General features: G+C 35.5%; 1 protein-coding gene across 1 annotated transcript; it reads right to left on the bottom strand.

Annotated features, from left to right (window-relative positions):
- Nucleotides 1–1,099: 1,099 nt before the first annotated feature.
- LOC110032873 (psbP domain-containing protein 4, chloroplastic) lies at nt 1,100–16,960 on the bottom strand. Its single transcript, XM_020736647.1, has 5 exons — nt 16,560–16,960; nt 2,881–2,984; nt 2,409–2,517; nt 1,428–1,655; nt 1,100–1,346 (listed from the first exon to the last, which is right to left on the bottom strand). The coding sequence occupies exons 1-5, from the start codon at nt 16,870–16,872 to the stop codon at nt 1,282–1,284; spliced, it is 819 nt and encodes a 272-aa protein (XP_020592306.1). The 5' UTR covers nt 16,873–16,960; the 3' UTR covers nt 1,100–1,281.
- Between the last annotated feature and the right edge of the window lie 784 nt (nt 16,961–17,744).

Below are 17,744 nucleotides of genomic sequence, written 5' to 3'. Positions count from 1 at the left end.
TAAATGGTTGGTAGTGAGTATAGGAGCAAAGGAGCAGTATAATTTGGAAACTTTGAAGATTTACACGTGCATACACACAGCTCTCGTGCTATAACATGTCTAACACCTAAACTTTAATTTTCAGATATATGCCACTTTAACTGTGCATGGAAAGGTATATTTTAAAATAATAGTATTTTCATGCGATATGAAAGATTTGGGTGATATAATGCAAAAATCAAAGATTGTGTGGTAGACACGTAAATACATAAGAATTAGGTGATATGTATGTAAACGCCCCTATACATTTTTAGATCAAATGAAAAAAAATGAAGATATACATACATACCACTCAATTCCTATGTATTTACACATCTAACACCTGCACTACATTTTTTACATACATACCATCTTACCCATACATGAAAAGATACTTTTCACCTTTTCAAAGTTAAAATGGTGCTATTTTTTATGTAAAGTGCAAGAACTGGGTGGTATATGTGAAAAAAAAAAATTTAGGTGCTAGCCATGTAAAAACAATGTAAATGCCCCTAAAAAAAGTAAATGACTTGCCCCTAACCATAAAACTGTGTGGTTTTTACCTAAGATATGATAACTCGTGCGATACAGCACTAACATCATAATTTTCTACCGGTATTCTTACATACACATCTAAGGGTTTGTAATGCGATAAAAGCTTGTCTAATTGAATATCGACTGAAGGTTAATTGCATATAATAAGATGCCATTATGTAAAGCTCACAAAATCTTAAGTTCGGATCTACAGAACAGGTGAAATGGAGCACCAAAATCTTCAAATTCCTTGCATGTATAATGAGACAAATTGGAAATGGAGCAACTAATCTTCAAATTCTTTGCAATTTACAGGACAGGTGAGATGGAAAGAGGGAATCCTTGAGGAATTCAAAAGCAAGCAACAAGCTCCAACGGCACTCCCATTTAAAATTAAAAAGTTCATTCAAACTATTACAAACTACAAAATGTACAAACAACAATTTGCAGACGTTTAATATTATATATGATTGAATCTTTTCTCAAATGTTTTGGGAAAAAAATTTTATTAACTTCCAATTACTTCCCAATCTTTTCTCTTCCCACCCCTCAAAAAAATCCGCTCATCACAGCAGTATTTGCAGTTCGTAAAAGATAAATCATCAGAAATCTCATTTATATTAAATTCACCAGTTAAACAATTCCGCACTGAACACTATGCAAACTACATCTCTGTTATTTACCATTAGTACAGTAATAACATACAGCAAAAAACTCACGGCTCTTCTGTCAGAGGACCCTGAAGGAGTCTGCTATTTGTTTTAGATCCTTATAATGCCTCTTCCACTGTAAGCCTGCAAATAAAATCACCATTGGCCTACAGAAAAATAATTCAGATAGTTGATGCAATAAATAAATAAAAAGAGATGAATTACCACTTGCAGTAACACTGAACAAGTAGAGACGGTTCCCAGCAGCAGTGGCAGATATAAGGACATGTGGTGGCTCCAGTTCAAACTGGTAATATGTTCTTCCTGAATGCTCGTCTACTTGTGTGTTTAATACTTTTCCTTCCACATTTTCTCCAATAATTTCGGGTCCAAAAGCATAAATAACCTTCTCAGGTGGTCCTATCTTCTCAATGGTTGCATCTCCTTTGAGATCTGAAATATTAAAAGGGGGCATTTACATACAAACCACCTAATTCTTATGTATTTACATATCTAAACCTAAACATTATATATCAATACATACTACTCGAATCTTCAACATTACATTTAAAATACCACCATCACTTCCTTTTTAAAAGTGAAATGCACCTTTTCGTGCATAGGTTTATGATAAATATCAAACTTTGAGTGTCGATATTTAAATACATAAGAATTTTGTGGTATGTATGTAAATGAAAAGAAAATGCAACTTATTAGAGTGAGATTTGTTATTCAATTGACCAGCATGATGGCTTATTGAAATTTTTGTTTTGTTGGAAAGCGCAAGAAAAAAATGATAGTAGATTCATATTTAAACAACAAATAAGTAACTTTTCATTTACTCCCTTAACATTCATTAAACAATAGGAATAGAGATTCTAACTGTTTGGATGGGAGGAATTTGACTGAAAGGAAATAAACAGAAAGGGCTAAAATACTTAAATCAATGAATGCAAATTCATAATAGATCCACCAGTCCTTGGAATACAATTCCCTCAATCAAAGCAATGGAAAACTAATTGTCTATATGGGCTGAAGATGAATCCATCAGTCTTTAACGGGCTTATGACTCTGAACTTCAAAAAAAGCAGTGATTTGAGAATTTTGTTAAATCTCAATAATTTCTTAAAAAGTTTAGCTAAATTAAGCCATTACTTTATAGAATAATAGATATCAGCATTAAGGTGGTAGTATAACCAGGCTAACCTGCAAATCGTAGTACAGGAGCTACAATAACAAACAAACGCCCTTCTTGAGAGTTTGAAAACCGCAAGTCGATCTCAGTGCCCCCAAGATCTGCAATGGAGACTGGAACCTAGGGCCAAGTGTTGCAGATGAAACTATTGAGAAATAAAAATTTGTTGGCGCTTTTACAAGCATACAACCCAATTTTGATGTCTTTGCATATCTAACACCTAAACTTCACTTTTTTCACATTTATACCACCAACATTTTAAAATTAAAAAAGTGAAATGCACCTTTTGAAGCATAGGTAAGGTGGCAAGCATGTAAAAATTGAAGTTTGGGTGTTAGATATGTAATTACATAAAAAATGAGTGGTAAGTATGTAACTCTTCCAAATTTTTTTAATGAACCTAGGAATCAATATAAATGCATCAACTAATATTCGAAATAAATAAATTGATAGAAATTTCAGTGATGAGTGGAGGAAAATAACCTCTTCCCATCCATCTGGAACTTTGAATAAGTATGGGATAATGGGACTCCACCCCACTCCATGCCCTCCAGACTTGTCATCTGGTCTCCTGTATGTCCTCCAACCTGTCTGAGCATGTTCATTCCTTATGAAGGTCCATTCAAATAACCAATGACTACAAGTAAATCAGTAAGAATTCAACAGTATTTAGAAAATGAAAGCAACAAAATGATATGCCCTCTTTTATTATTTAAAAAATGTAAACATTTTCTTAAATTTTTATTAGTACCTTGAATGAAGTACAAACACATGCAAAACATGAAATATGCTCATTCCTTCTATCTCAGCTGAATCAAAAGAACAGGAAAGACGGTTTCTAAAATTCCACAGCCCCATTAGTAGCTAAAGAACTCCGTCTGAAACCATTACTCAATTCTAGGCGATATTAGAAAAATGAAGGTGAAGAATAAACTTTTTTCTTTACTCCTTACCCATTGTAGGGCTACTCCGAAGACAATAACATGCATATGAGAAAACCATCATATTATGTAACGATCATGTTCATTAACATCATTCAGTCTGAATTCTTTTGGACTGATGAAAAATCTTCAGAACAAAACTTCAGGCTATAGGATAGCCAAGTCTTTCCCAATAGAAATATCAAACTGAAAGCTTTTGCCGCACATAATCAGTAGCACTATACGTAATGCTGCGATAGGTTTTGAACCGCACAAGCTCAAAAAGTTGTAAAAATAAAGATTTTCAAAAGGTTATGAGACCAAAAGAAAGTTACATAAAACAAGATTTCAAAGAAAACCAAACACTGCCCTGGAGAGAGTTCTTTTTTTATTATTATTTTAAACATCACAGACGATTGATTGAAAGATAAGCACACAATTGCAAAATAATATCTGAAACCCCTTAAGTAGTATGAAGTTGAGCTCTCACACATTGATGCTTCTTTTGTTGCAACGGTGGAATTTCATTAGAAACTCCAAAGTAAGCGCGCTCGCATAGTGATACCGGAGTTAACCAAAACCACAAGAAGAAAGCAAATATTATCACTGAAAGTAAATAGGAGGTTACAACCAATACACTTGAAAGGGAAAATAAACAACAGACACAAACAAGCACAACTAGAGTGTATCCCAAGAATGGTAGTAGTGATCGGCGAGGGTTTATGTTACGTACCGACCCAAAGGCAACTTTGTCTTTTATTAGCCTAAGGGCAAATTGGTCTTTAATTATTATTACTGTTGGGTATAAAGAGGGCCTAACAACTTAGGAGTAGGGTTATGCATGAGATTATTGTTGTTGGTCTTAGGTTTAGGGATTGGGAGAGATTTCCTACCTCTTGAATTGTAGAAATTAGGAGAGATCGCCTCCCTCTCGAATTGTATGTGTTTACTGTGTATTCATGTTGAGTTTTTCAGATTATTAAAGAAAAGTACTTGCTTTACCCTAATTGCTATGAAAATTCATTTGGATTTATGTGTTGGATCGTATCAATTGCTATCAGTGTTTCATTATGGGAAGAAAGAATTGTGACCTGAAAATAATTATGCGTCCAACCAACCGATTGGGCTCGCTATAGAGATCTAAATCTCCAACCTTTTCCCTCTTGTGTTTGTTTGTGCAATAGAGTTGGGATCGAGCCTGGGAAGCGACAACGGGCTCAAGACAAAGAGAGCTGGTAGAGAAGGCAACAACAGGATCGCGGCTTACAAAGACCCGAAAGGCCAACCTTTCTCCTCCTCCCACTCCTTGGACATGATACAGTCACGATCAGAGCTAGATGGGAAGGCAATGACAAGATCCCGACTTATAGAGACCCAAAACTTTTCTTGTCTTTGCAAAGAAGACAAAGACGGAACCACGACATACAAAGTGTCTGATTTTCGTTATGGCGATACAATCAACATCAAGCAAATGCAGTGTACAGCAAACTCATCTAGTGATATTGTCGCAATCAAGTTAGTTGGGAGCAAACCACAGGATCGTTGCGTACTGTGATGAAAATATCATGTTGCAGTTGCAATCTGGCTTCAGTCGTGCTATAGCTGAGAAGATGGGATCGAGGCCCTGCTGTGGCCTTTGTGGTCTCGTGATACAGTCGTGATTTGAGCTAATTGGGAAGCGGCAATGGGATTTCAATGTACAAGCTTTATACTGGGAGAGAAGATAATAAAAAAAGTAGATGATTTGGATAATAAAGTGGAGGAAGAGATGACTCAACTTCAATCCGAGATAGAGGAAAGTTCTTTTTCCAAAGAAAGAAGGATTTTTCCCATAAATGATAGGCTTTCTTCCATAGAAAACCGATTTGGGGGCTGGGATGAGATGATAAGTAAGCTTATTGAGACGAAATCCAAGGCTCTTGTTGCAACTCAAATTGCAAATCCTAATCAAGAGTTGACAAGAGATTCTATGACCAAATCGAAAAGGAAAGAGATCAAACGAGTAGACACGAGGAGAAAAACATCCCACATCAAGAACATACATTCAGGGCTCCGATTGGGGGTGGATTAGAGATTTTTTATTGAGGCAGTTAGGCCGAAACATGGAGATGAGGTTATGAAAGAAGTACAAAAGAGCATGAAAAAGAAAACAGAGAAGCAAGGAGAGGATATGATTATGATCCAAGGACAGAGTTTTACCCTTGATACCTAGGGGGAAATAATGGAGGGAAATGAAGTTAGATAGAGATGCTAGAGTTAGGAAGTTGAAGATGTAGATTCTTTGGGAGGAATGACACACATGGGTGGGTGTATCAAGTGGAGTGATTCTTCGTGGTAAATGAGCTAGATGGGGAGGAAAAACCCATGACAGTAAGGTTATTTTTAGAGGACCCTAGCTTGGTTTCAATGGAGGGAAGCTAAATATTTGATTCGTTCTTGGGAGAAATTTAAGGAACATTTGTTGGAACATTTTCATGTAGAAATGATCCTGCAGGGAGCTTCTACGTCACCTAGTATGGGTAATCTCTTAAGAAGTTACACCAACGAGGCAAACTCGTGAGGACATTAGACCAAAGTGGATAAGTGAGAGCTCGGGTTATCACAAAAGGTATCAGAGCAAACACCAGCTGGATAATGGGAGCAATTGTCATACAGAACAAAGTGTCACGCCATGGGAACCACCTCTTGAACCATGGACGGGACAAAGTGCTACATAGTGGGAGGCATCTCTTAAATCTATAAGGGACACCTCTAGAGTCCTCTTTACCCGGTGAATGATTCTGAGAAACGAATATTGACGATGACGACAGCTACTTAACTGGGAGAGATTGTGAAACTCCTTAAGTAGATTGTTGTTGAACTTTTAAACATTAAGGTGTCATTTGGTGTAACGATGGAATTAAAACTCCAAAGTTAAGCATGTTGATCATGAAGCAATACTAGAATGGGTGCCTAAGTTACACCAACAGGACAAAACCGTAAGGCCACTAAACCAAAGCGGACAATACCTTGATTGGTGAGAGTTCAGGCTATTACAAATGGTATCATAGCAACACACCAGCTGAAAGATGGCAACTAAGTGTCGTACAGAGCAAAATACTATGTCATGGGAGCCATCTCTGGAAACATGGATGGGGCAAAGTGTTACGAGGCAGGAGTCACCCCTTGAGTTTATAGAGGCCATTTCTAGAGTCTTATCTATCTGGTGGATAATTTTGGGTATAGAGAACTGATCCCGGTGAAAATATAGTTGTGTAAAATTTATATAAGTTTGACTCCGCTATGCAACGACGCCAAACGCTTGATGCAATATTTATGATTAAGAAATTTAAACAATTAATGTTGGGATTCTATGCAAGTATACGCATCGTTATCAAGTAATAAAGGACTTTATATTCAAGCCCCAAATATCGATCCCATAGAGAAGGTTGAAATTTGAAGTGATAAATTTACTAAGAAATTCACAGAAAGTGAAACAAAAGTATTGTCACTAATTTCGAATGCTGAGATATTATCAAAACTAAATTATTTAGTTATTAGCAAAACTAAAGTGCAAAGTTTAAACAGTAACTACTAAACTATATTTTGTGATGAAGATTTCTTATGTGAAAAAGCATCTTTTCCACTACAATGAGATTTTGATAAAATGAGATGAGATAAATGATTTTAATATATATAGTGTCAAATAGGAGCAGTTTTAATTCTCTACCCTGATACAGTGTTATAGAAAATCATTAGTTAATCTCAGGTTTAGTTCCTAAATCCGTGACTAGGCTAGGAGGATACTGGCTTTCACTCCAGAGCTCCCACTTTCCTTCACCTGAAGGCTAACTCTCGTTTTAGTTTTTAAACACTAAGACCGAATTGGAGATTTTAGTCTGTCACCCTAAAATCTCCAATTATACACCCAACAACGTATATTTTTCTATTTATTTACACTTAATTGCATGAACGAAATATTCCTTCATGGAATCAAATATGATCTTCACTCTGTTGCAGAACTCATACTTCATTTCTCGGATCATATGTTTCACAACACATTTTAACAATTCAATTGATCAGATCAAAAAATAAATTAAGTTCGGAGTTGAAAAATCATCATAATTTATTTTATATTTTAATATTAGAACATTCATATTATCTCTTCATTTCATCATATCTCAGAGTAAAAAGAAAGATAAAAAAGACTATTCAAACTTCATAAGAAAGATATAACAAAACACAAATTTCATATATAAAAGAAAGTTCATACAACACTAATAAACAAACAACACTTATTTGAAACTCTTTCGTAGCCTCTCCTAGGAAATCTAGGAAGAAAAAATCTCTCACTTTTCTCCTTCTCCAACACTCTCAGAGAAGATTTCACACTTAATCTCACCACAAAAACTCTAAACTCTTAAAGATAAATCGCTAATAGACTCCTGAATGGTTGTGGAATGAAGATGGAAAATGTGTATGGAGGCGAGGTGTAGCGAAAAGGAGCAAGGAGGAATGAAGAGGAGCCCCCTTTTTTGATCAATTTCGGCCCCAAATAGAGCCTAGAGTTGGCTCTCCAATAGATGCATCCAAAAAACCTTCAAAAAGTGTTCAAATTCGTCGACTCTTCTAGAAACAGGGTTTGAACTGACATTGGCGCCGTCGGCGCTCATTCTGGCACCGTCGGCGCCAGTGTCCCGTATCTAATTTCGATGCTCTCTGTTAAATGGCGTCGTCGGCGCTGCTTCTGGCTCTGTTGGCGCTGAGTAAAATCCATTAGCCTTTTTGTAAGTCTGCGCCGTCGGCGATGAGTATTTCTTCAAAAATGTCATTTTGTCTCCAAATTTCATCATTTTTGTTTCCTTTTTGTTTCAAGTCCTAAAAATCAACAACCTGCAAGAAAACATAAAAATAACTTCCATTAAAGCGCAATATCACAAAAAAATTAGTATAAAATATGGATCTAAAAATGCATATATTTTTGGTGTATCAAGAACTAACGAGAACCTCAGATACTTAACTGGGGGAGATTATGAAAACCCTTAAATAGATTGAAAATAAACTCTTAAACATCGAGACATCTTTTGGTGTAATGGTGGAATTTTATTAGAAACTCCAAAGTTAAGTGTGTTCATCAAGGAACACTCCTCGAATGGGTGAACTCATAAGAAGTTAAACCAACGGAAAAATCATGAGGTCATTGGGCCAAAGCGGAAAATATCTTGATGGGTGAGACTTCAGGCTGTCATATTGCTTCTATTCAATTTATTATTTCGAATCTCTCGAATTAGGGTGTTTTTAATGGTGTGGTTTTAGTTGTGAATCGATTAAATACCAAATTTCATACAAAAAAGTGATATCAGAGCGGGGTTTTTATGGATTCTTTTTATTAGAGTAGGAGCAAAGACAAATGAAGTGAAGCACAAGGTGGAGAAGTTCAATGATTCTAACTTTGTGTTCTGAAAGATGCAAGTGGAAGATTTAATATATCAAAAGAAAATGCATCTGCCAGTAGAAGGAATCACCAAGAAGCCTAAATCAATTACTCTAAAAGAATTGGAAGTATTTGATAGAATAACCCTAGGTCTGATCCGTCTTTCACTTTAATCATTTGTTGCTTTCAATACAGTGAATGAGAAAACTATGATAAATCTCATAGCACCACTAACAAGAATGTATAAGAAACTTCTGCTTCAAATACGATTTCTCTAATGAAAAAATTATTTAACAAGAAGATGGTGGAATGAAGTTCAATGGTTGAATATTTGATTAATTTCAACATTGAGACAAACCATTTAAGTTATATAAACATCAAGTTCGATGGCAATGTCAGTTCACCATTAATTCTATCTTCATTGTTAGATAGTTAGGATGGACTGATCATGGTGGTCAGCAATTCTTAAGGTAATTTGAAAATAAGGTTCAACGACATCGTGTGATTAGTGTTAAATAAAGTTCTTAAGAAGGCGTGCAGTAAATTTTCATGTTTTGTGCTAAATTTTGAGAACATGTGAATGAATCTAGACAAGAATACAAACATAGTTAGATTCGAGTCTAGAAGAAAAAAATTGAGGTTAGGAAAAGAAAATGACAGGTGAATGTTGGAAATGCGGGAAGAAATGTCATTTCAAGAAGAACTGCAAAGCTTTAAGGAAGGTTGATGGTGAAAGAGAAGACATGAATCTCTCTATAACATCTTCACAAGTGAAATCCAATGCGACTCATTGGTTTCATCCATAGTTAGTACTTAATCTTGGATAGTAGATTCAGATGTCTTTTTTTATGAATGCCTGAAAAAAGAGGTATTTAAAAACTACACGAGTGATTTACAAAAGGTATACTTGAGAGATGACAATGCCTACAGTATTATAGGAAAGTGTTGATATGAGATTGTCAAATAGAATGGCCTGGAAGATCCATGAAGTTAGACATATTCCATTTTAAAAAAAAAAATTGATCTCGGTGAGCCAACTGATAAAGTCAAGGAATGTGACTACTTTCACAGGTCATTTGTGGAAGGTGACCAGAGGGTACTGATGGTGGCTCGGGATAACATTGAATGAACCCTTTACCCGATCAACGGGATGATTGAGTCCTATGATTAGCTTGGAAACAAAGTTAATGTAGGTCTTTGACACCATAGGTTTGACCAAATAAGTGAGGATGATATGAAGTCCTTACTTTCTAAGAACAAACTTCAGGTTAAATCCAACGTGACTCCTTGGTTTAAAGTTTATAGTTATATTTTTGTGAAGACCGTGAATATGATAAATATATAAAAGAAAAATTCACCAAATGTGGGTTAATGGTGAAGTCACAGAAGTTAGAGTTAGTGCAACTGATGTATGGGATCTACTCTAATACAGTCTATTAGAGGTTCTCACTATTTTCACTTTATTGTTGATCAAACCAAAAAGGTATGAGTTTGTTTCTTAAAGCATAAATTTGATATGTTTGGGGTGTCTAAGAAATGGAAGGGCCATGACAGAGAATAAGACAAGCTTGAGGTTGAATTATCTCAAATCAAATAATCTTGGGGAGTATCACGATCGGAGTTTTAGGAGTTATTGTGCATCATAGGGAGATTAAGCATAAGTTCACTGTACTAAGGACACCACATCAAAATAGTATGACTGAGCGCATGAATAGAACAATTGCAAAATGTGTCAAGTGTATGCGATTGTATGCAAGTTTGCCAAAGAAATTGTGGGCGAAAGCAGTGCACACTATTATTGTTTATCTGAGCAATTGCAGTTCATCAATACCTTCAAGGCTTACTTGAAAAAGCTTGGAGTGAAGAGAGAAAAATCTATCTCAGCTGAAGATATTTGGTTGTTCTGCATATATTAATGTTGATACAGGGTCCAAGAGCAACATGATTTAAAATCTATCAAGTACACTTTTATTTGGTATGACTCAGAAGAATTTGGGTACAAATTTTGGGATTATCAAATAAGGAAGTTCAATAGGAGTAAGGGTGTTACTTTCAATGAAATGGATAAATGCAAGGACAAGAGCAAAACTCTGCATTGCCCAGTCCATCAGTTAATTTTAAAAAGTCTAAATAAATTGAGATATAAGACACTGACGATCAGAAAGATAGAAAAATAAGAAGTGCTCAATCTGATGGAGCACAAAAAATTCCTCAGTTATCTACTACTGAAATCAGGATGTCCAGCAGAATCACGAAACCTACACAGAGGTTTTCTCATTTGTACTATTTGTTGCTAACATATAGCGGCGAATCAGAGTGATATGATGAGGTCACTCAAGTTGAAGATTCAAAAGAGTGGGAAAATGTCATGGATGATGAGATGCAGACACTAAGAGCAAATCAGACATGAGATTTCGTAGTATTACCATATAGAAAAAAAAAACACTACATAACAAATGAGTCTAAAAGCTAAAACAGGAGTCAGTAGGCACTACAAGGTAAGACTTGATATAAAAGTATTTCAGTAGAAGGAATAAGTGGACTACATTGAGATTTTCTCTTTTGTAGTAAAGATAACAACTGTCTGAGTTGTGTTGAGCTTAGTAGCATTGGAAGATCTACATTTAGAATAGATGGATGTAAGGACAGCCTTCTTGTATGGAGATCTGGAAGAGAAATTATATACAGTGCAGCCACAGGGGTATAATGTTCTAAGGAGATAAGACTTGGTTTGCATATTGAAGAGGAGTTTCTATGACTTGAAGTAAGTTATGAGACAGTCGTACATGAGGTTTGATAGGTTCATATCAAACAGTGAGTGAATGAAATGCCAAAAAAATCACTGTTGCTTTATTAAACATTTTGATAATTATTTTATATTACTTCTTTCATATGTGGATGACATGTTGATTGTAAGAGCATATATGAAGAAAATCAAGGACTTGAATGAGCAATTATCAAGAGAGTTTGAGATCGAGGATTTAAATTTAATCAAGAAAATCCTCAGGATGAGAATTAGCAAGGACAGGAGCACATGTACAGTGAAATTGTCTCAAGTGGGGTATGCTGAGAAATATCTTACAGAGATTCAACATGAGTGAGAAAAAACCATTTTGCACTCTCTTAGATAGTCACTTTAAGATAAATAATGAACTATCGTTTAAGTCTAAAGCAGAACAAATGCAAATGGGGAAAAACTTTATATGCTTCAGCAGTTAGAACTCTAATATATGCTATAATATGTATGAAACTAGATATTGCACAGGCAATCAATGGGTGACAGTGAAGTGTATTCTTAGATATTTGAGGATAAAAGTTAACATGACTCTTTTCTTTGGAAGCACAAAAATTGATCTGCAAGGATGTGTAGATTCAAATCTGACAAAGAATATTGAAAGTAGAAGAACTACAATAGGGAATATCTTTACTTTAGGGAACACATAAGTGAGTTGGGATTCCAGGTTATAGAAAATTATTGCAATTTCAACTATGGAAGTCAAATACATGAATATCACTGAGGCTAGCAATAAGGTGATTTGGCATAGAGCTTTAAGGCATAACTGGACAAGGAATAGGAGATTGGAAAGCTTCATAATAATAGTTTGAGTGTTATTCATCTGGCTAAGTATGTCTTCATATTATGACAAAATATATTCAGTTGAGGTATCATTTTATTCATTATATCCTAGAAGATGGACAGCTATTCTTGGAGAAGATACACATAGCTAAAAATCCTGAAGATATGTTGACTAAGGTGGTGACTACTAAGAAACTAAAATTATATTGAGCTTCAGTAAGAGTTCAGGAAGGTTGAAACCGGTGATGCGTCATACTATGGTACAGGACTATGAAGATGACATAGATGTGTAGGTGCAAAATTGGGTGTTATCAGTCTCAAAGTGGGTGATTGTTAGTGTTGTGGAGTCTGATACACAATAGAAACACACAAGAATTAGTGTCCAAATGTGGGGCGCCCCTGCGGACCAAAGTAGTGGCCAGGCGCTAGGTTAGGACCCAAGCTCCCAGTGCAGGGGCCTGCGCCCATTTCAGATGCGACACACCTAGGTCCACAGAGGTCGGTGCCCCAGCACCCATACATGTTTCGATAAAGCCACAGTTTCATAATTTCAACCCAAGAAAGAAAAAAGGTATCGTACGAGAGCGGCGTTATGGTGTCCGGAATAGTTTATACACAATATAAAATTTAAGTCTTAGTTTCATGAAGGATTATACTTTCTCTTTCCAACGAGCGCGGTGTATTCTCAATAATGCATAACAAATGCAAAGCGTGTTTGTGTTGAGGAGGATTTTGGTCAGTACCTTCTTTTGTCAGATCAAGAGAGGAAAGAGCGTGAATTGTTATAAATTTCAATAGTATAAAGAGTGATTTGAGTGGTATAATTTTATGTTACTCTCCCTTCATGGTGAAATTTTTTGTGTAGTGTGATTTCGTAGTTTTTTCCCGTTCTTAGGTTTTTCCACATTAAAATTGTGTGTTTTGGCTGAATTTTTTTATTGTGCGCTTCAGTTCAATTTATTATACTGAATCTCTCAAATTGGTAAGTTCTTCTGCAGTGTGATTTTGGTTGTGAGCCAGTCAAATCCAAAATTTTCATCCCAACAAAATTTATTAAGAGGATTATGCCTATATTGCATAAGTAATTACACTAAAAGCAATGACAAGCCTGATTATGGTAAGATACCATAGTGCGCCTACAAGTTAGTGAAACAATGACAGGTTCTCATATGCAAACAAAGAAATAAAGGTAATTGATCATATGTTTATTATGATATGACATCTCTATTAGTGGCAGTTACATCAAGACAACACATTCCTATATCAGTGTTCATATGGATTCTTCACTACATGAACTACATGCAACTTCCAAATCCTGACAGCCTCAACAGTACAGTAGGGATATTTCTCTCCTTACAATTCTGTATATATATGTTGTATCACTTCTTACTCTATAAGGGTGAAAATCATATATGATGTAATACTTTATTTTGTTGAAATCTATTAATCTTCTTATCATTTAGCTATTACTAAGCGTCTCTGCTTTTACATTTCTTCTTAGTATCAAAGTTCCAGATTCACTTTCTTTTTCGTCTTTCTTCAAGGCATACCTAGCTAACTCCTCTAGTAATTCTACAGAATCCTCTTAATTAGGATGGGAGACATTTCAATTCCTCCATCTCTAAAATTCCTCATATCTAATATCAAACACTTGATTAGTCTTCAGCTCACACAAGAATGTTATTCTATTTGGAGACTCCAAATCTTGAAAACCTTTACAACTAGTGGTTTCAAAAGATTTCTCGATGGCACCACAGCTTGTCCTCCTAAACGATTCTGTGATCCAACCGGAAATATTTCTCCAAATTCAGCATATCATACTCGGCAGCTACTTAACCAAAATCTTGCTTCAACTATTTTTCCACTATCACTACTTCTATCTTACCCTACATTCTCAATCTAAGCTCATTTCATGAGCTTTGGACAATCTTGGAAACAAAATTACAACCAACAAATCATTCTTGAGTTATTCAATTAAAAACCGAGCTCCATAATATCTATGAAAAATTAGACTATGCACCAATATCTCTCCTCTGTTAAAGCCTTAGTCGACAATATAGCTGCAATCGGTCTCAATATCAATTTTGAAGATATCATTCTTACCCTCCTATCAATCCGCCAAAGCTTCAATTTGTACTAAGCTCACAACAATTTGTTTAGATGATCTCTATTATTCATTGTGAATTGAGAAAATTAATATCAACAATAGTCAGGCAAAAGACAGTCAGCACACAGATTCATCCATTGTTTTAGTCTCAACTAAAGCCAAGACTTCTTAGACCAGCAGAGTATAAGGAGGTCCCAATTTTTGCAAAGGCAATAACTCTACTTTCAGAGGCTGAGCTTCCAACTATACAATGAGCTATAAAATTTGTGGAAAGCAAGGACACTTGGCTACAACATGTTGGCATCGTTACAATAATTCATATCATGCTCATGAGCTCATAATGCCAATCCAACTACTCTCGTCAGCAAATCACACCCAACATCCTCCTCTCAGACATGTCCTCTAATATGAATCAAATATAACAACTAAAACCTTACACTGGAGCTGAATTTGTTCAAGTAGGCAATGATTCTTCCCTTCCCATTGTGAACAACATCAACTACATTCTAACCACTCCAAATAGTAACCATAAGCTTCTTCTCACTAATTTTTCACATGTTCCAACCCTATCTCATATTCTCTTTTCCATGCAAAAATTAACCTTTGACAATAGCTATTCTGTTACATTTTATGATGTTGGTTATAACATCAAGAACACGTTGAACAATCGTATCCTCCTCAAAGGTTCAAGCAGTATTTCTTCCGTCGCCACTCATGAGTTCACAAACTTTCAGGCTCGCTCTTCTACACCTCAGCTTTGGAACTCTCAACTAGGGCAGTCCAATTCTGGTAGGCTATCAGTTATTTTGAAATTCAACAATTCTTTCTGCATTTCTTCTAGCTCCTTTTTCCGCAATTCCTTTAAAGTGGCAAAAAGCCATAAGTTACTTTTTTTCTAAACAGCTTACTTATCATTACAAGTTATTATAATTACTGCATTAAGATGGATGGAGACCTTCCCCAATACAATCCATTCATTGTTACAAGTACTATGTGTCTTTTATTGATGATTTCTCCAAATTCACTGGTGCATCCAATGAACTCAAAGGCTAAACTAACAAAAATTTATTCACCATATACATATGCTTGATAATCAATTCTATACTCAAATCAAAGTTCTTCGCTCTATGGAGAAGGTGAATATACAAATCATACCTTACAACAATTTCTAACCATACACGGCATCATACATCAATTCAGCTTCCCCCACACTCATGAACAAAACGAAGTAGTTGAACACAATCTTAGACATCTTACTAACACCACTCGCAGACTACAACAAAAATCTCACTTATCTCCGAAGTTCTGGGTTGCTGCACTTCTCACTTCCGCATATCTTACCTCCCAATGTTGACCCTTCATATAGGTCTCACTCTAGGCCTGATTTGTAATTATCATAAGTTGGCCATCATCATCAGGTGATAGCTCATCTGATGAAGAGAATTCTATCATTATTGGCACCTAAATTTTAGGCAACACATAACTGATAGGAAAGGTGATACATCTCAGAACATTAAACTAATAATACAAGGTGTTACTTCAGTATTGAAAATTTTGGTGAGAAAAACATTAATGCATTTGAAGCACAGGATGAAACTAGACCCAGAGAGCATAATTCTCTCTCGCTCCCTCCTATCCTTCGTATTCATAGTCCACGGCAAGAATATTGAACTATAATTACACTTTTTTTGAATATTTGAATTAAATACATGCATTTGCTTATCTAAAAAGATATACCAACAAATTTGTAAATCATATACACTGATTTAGAAATTTTCAGAAGTGTGAGTATCGTTTGTGTGGAAAAAATATTTGAAAGTTGTGACTAGAGAATAAAGATAGCCATGGAACCAAATTTTTACGAAGAATCGTGATAGAAGCACTTAATCACCAAGTAAGAAAATGTTGCTTTTAATCACAGTTATTTAAAATTAATCACACCTCTCATTAATGTGACAATTAAGAGCTTAAATTTTTAGTAGTCGTTCTGCTAAAAGTGTGGGGAAAAATGTGCAGGAGTACCCTTCAAACCAAAAAGAAATAGAAAGTGCAAAAACTAAACCACAGACTAATAACAGTCTCACGGAACAATTCAAAGCAAATTCACATAAGAAAAGGGCCGAAAATAGCGAAAAAAATTCTAACCTCTCTCATCTGGATCTGATAAACCAGGAATCCTCCCAGCTAATAGGCCCTGCTTCACCGCAAATCCATCTCCTGAAACCCCCAAAACTGCCCCAGAAACCAAACACAAGCCGGAAAACAACGCAGTTCTTCTGCCCACAAACCCAAAAGCCTTCTCGTCTGCTCGAACGTTGATGAAACTAAAGCCAGTTGCTTCCTTTCCACTAACTCCAACTTTCTCTAATAAATTGTCTGGGACGAATCCCTTTACTTGGATTTGGTGGAGTCGAGGATTTCTGAAGAAGCAACTGCCAGTGGTGAAGAGGGTTCCCATCTCGCTTGCCTCTGGTAAATGATAAGAGTACTTCGGATTTCAATTTCTGTTTCTGTTTTCGATATTATTAGATTTTTTGCGAGATGAAGCCGCAGGAGTACGAGAGGCTTCCGATTAATTTGAATTTTAGGTTTTCTCTTATCGATAATTTTGCTCGTTTTTTAGTAGAATATATATATCGATATAATTGTTTCTGTTCAAAATTTTGATGTCTTTATTGAATAATTTGCTAATAGGTGCGGTGACTATTATAAATTTTTATTTTTTGAAAAAGTCAAATCACTGTCAGAAAGCTGTCACCGTAAATCACTGTCAGAAAGTTGAAAACGATGTTTTTAACGTTTTAAAAACGCATATCAGAAAGCTGTCACCGTACCTATCTAGGTGCAGTTTGAAAACGATGTTTTTAACGTTTTAAAAACGCATAAGCTGTCAAAACGCAGTTTATCCAAACAGACCAGGTGCGATTTGTGAGTGAAGAAATATATGGCATAGGATACCACCCCACGCAGTTTACCCAAACAGACCAGGTGCGGTCTGTGAGTGAAGAAATATATGGCATAGGATACCACCCAAACTTCAATTTTTCTGAGTTTGTATCACTCAAATATTACATATTACACTAAAAATATCATTATTTATTTTAACTCCTAAAGAGTGAAATCCATGTCTTTTTATGCATAAATAAGGGAACATGTTATAATATAAAATATATTATTGAATTCTTTTAGGACGTAGGGCTCCGTGAACTTCAATTTTTCTGAATTTGTATCACTCAAATATTACATATTACGCCAAAAATATCATTATTTATTTTAACTCCTAAAGGGTGAAATCCATGTTTTTTTATGCATAAATAAGGGAGCATGTTA

This window comes from Phalaenopsis equestris, unplaced genomic scaffold, assembly GCF_001263595.1.
Source record: "Phalaenopsis equestris unplaced genomic scaffold, ASM126359v1 Scaffold001043, whole genome shotgun sequence".
Classification (NCBI taxonomy): domain Eukaryota; kingdom Viridiplantae; phylum Streptophyta; class Magnoliopsida; order Asparagales; family Orchidaceae; genus Phalaenopsis; species Phalaenopsis equestris.
This window is presented reverse-complemented; position numbering and strand designations above follow the sequence as displayed.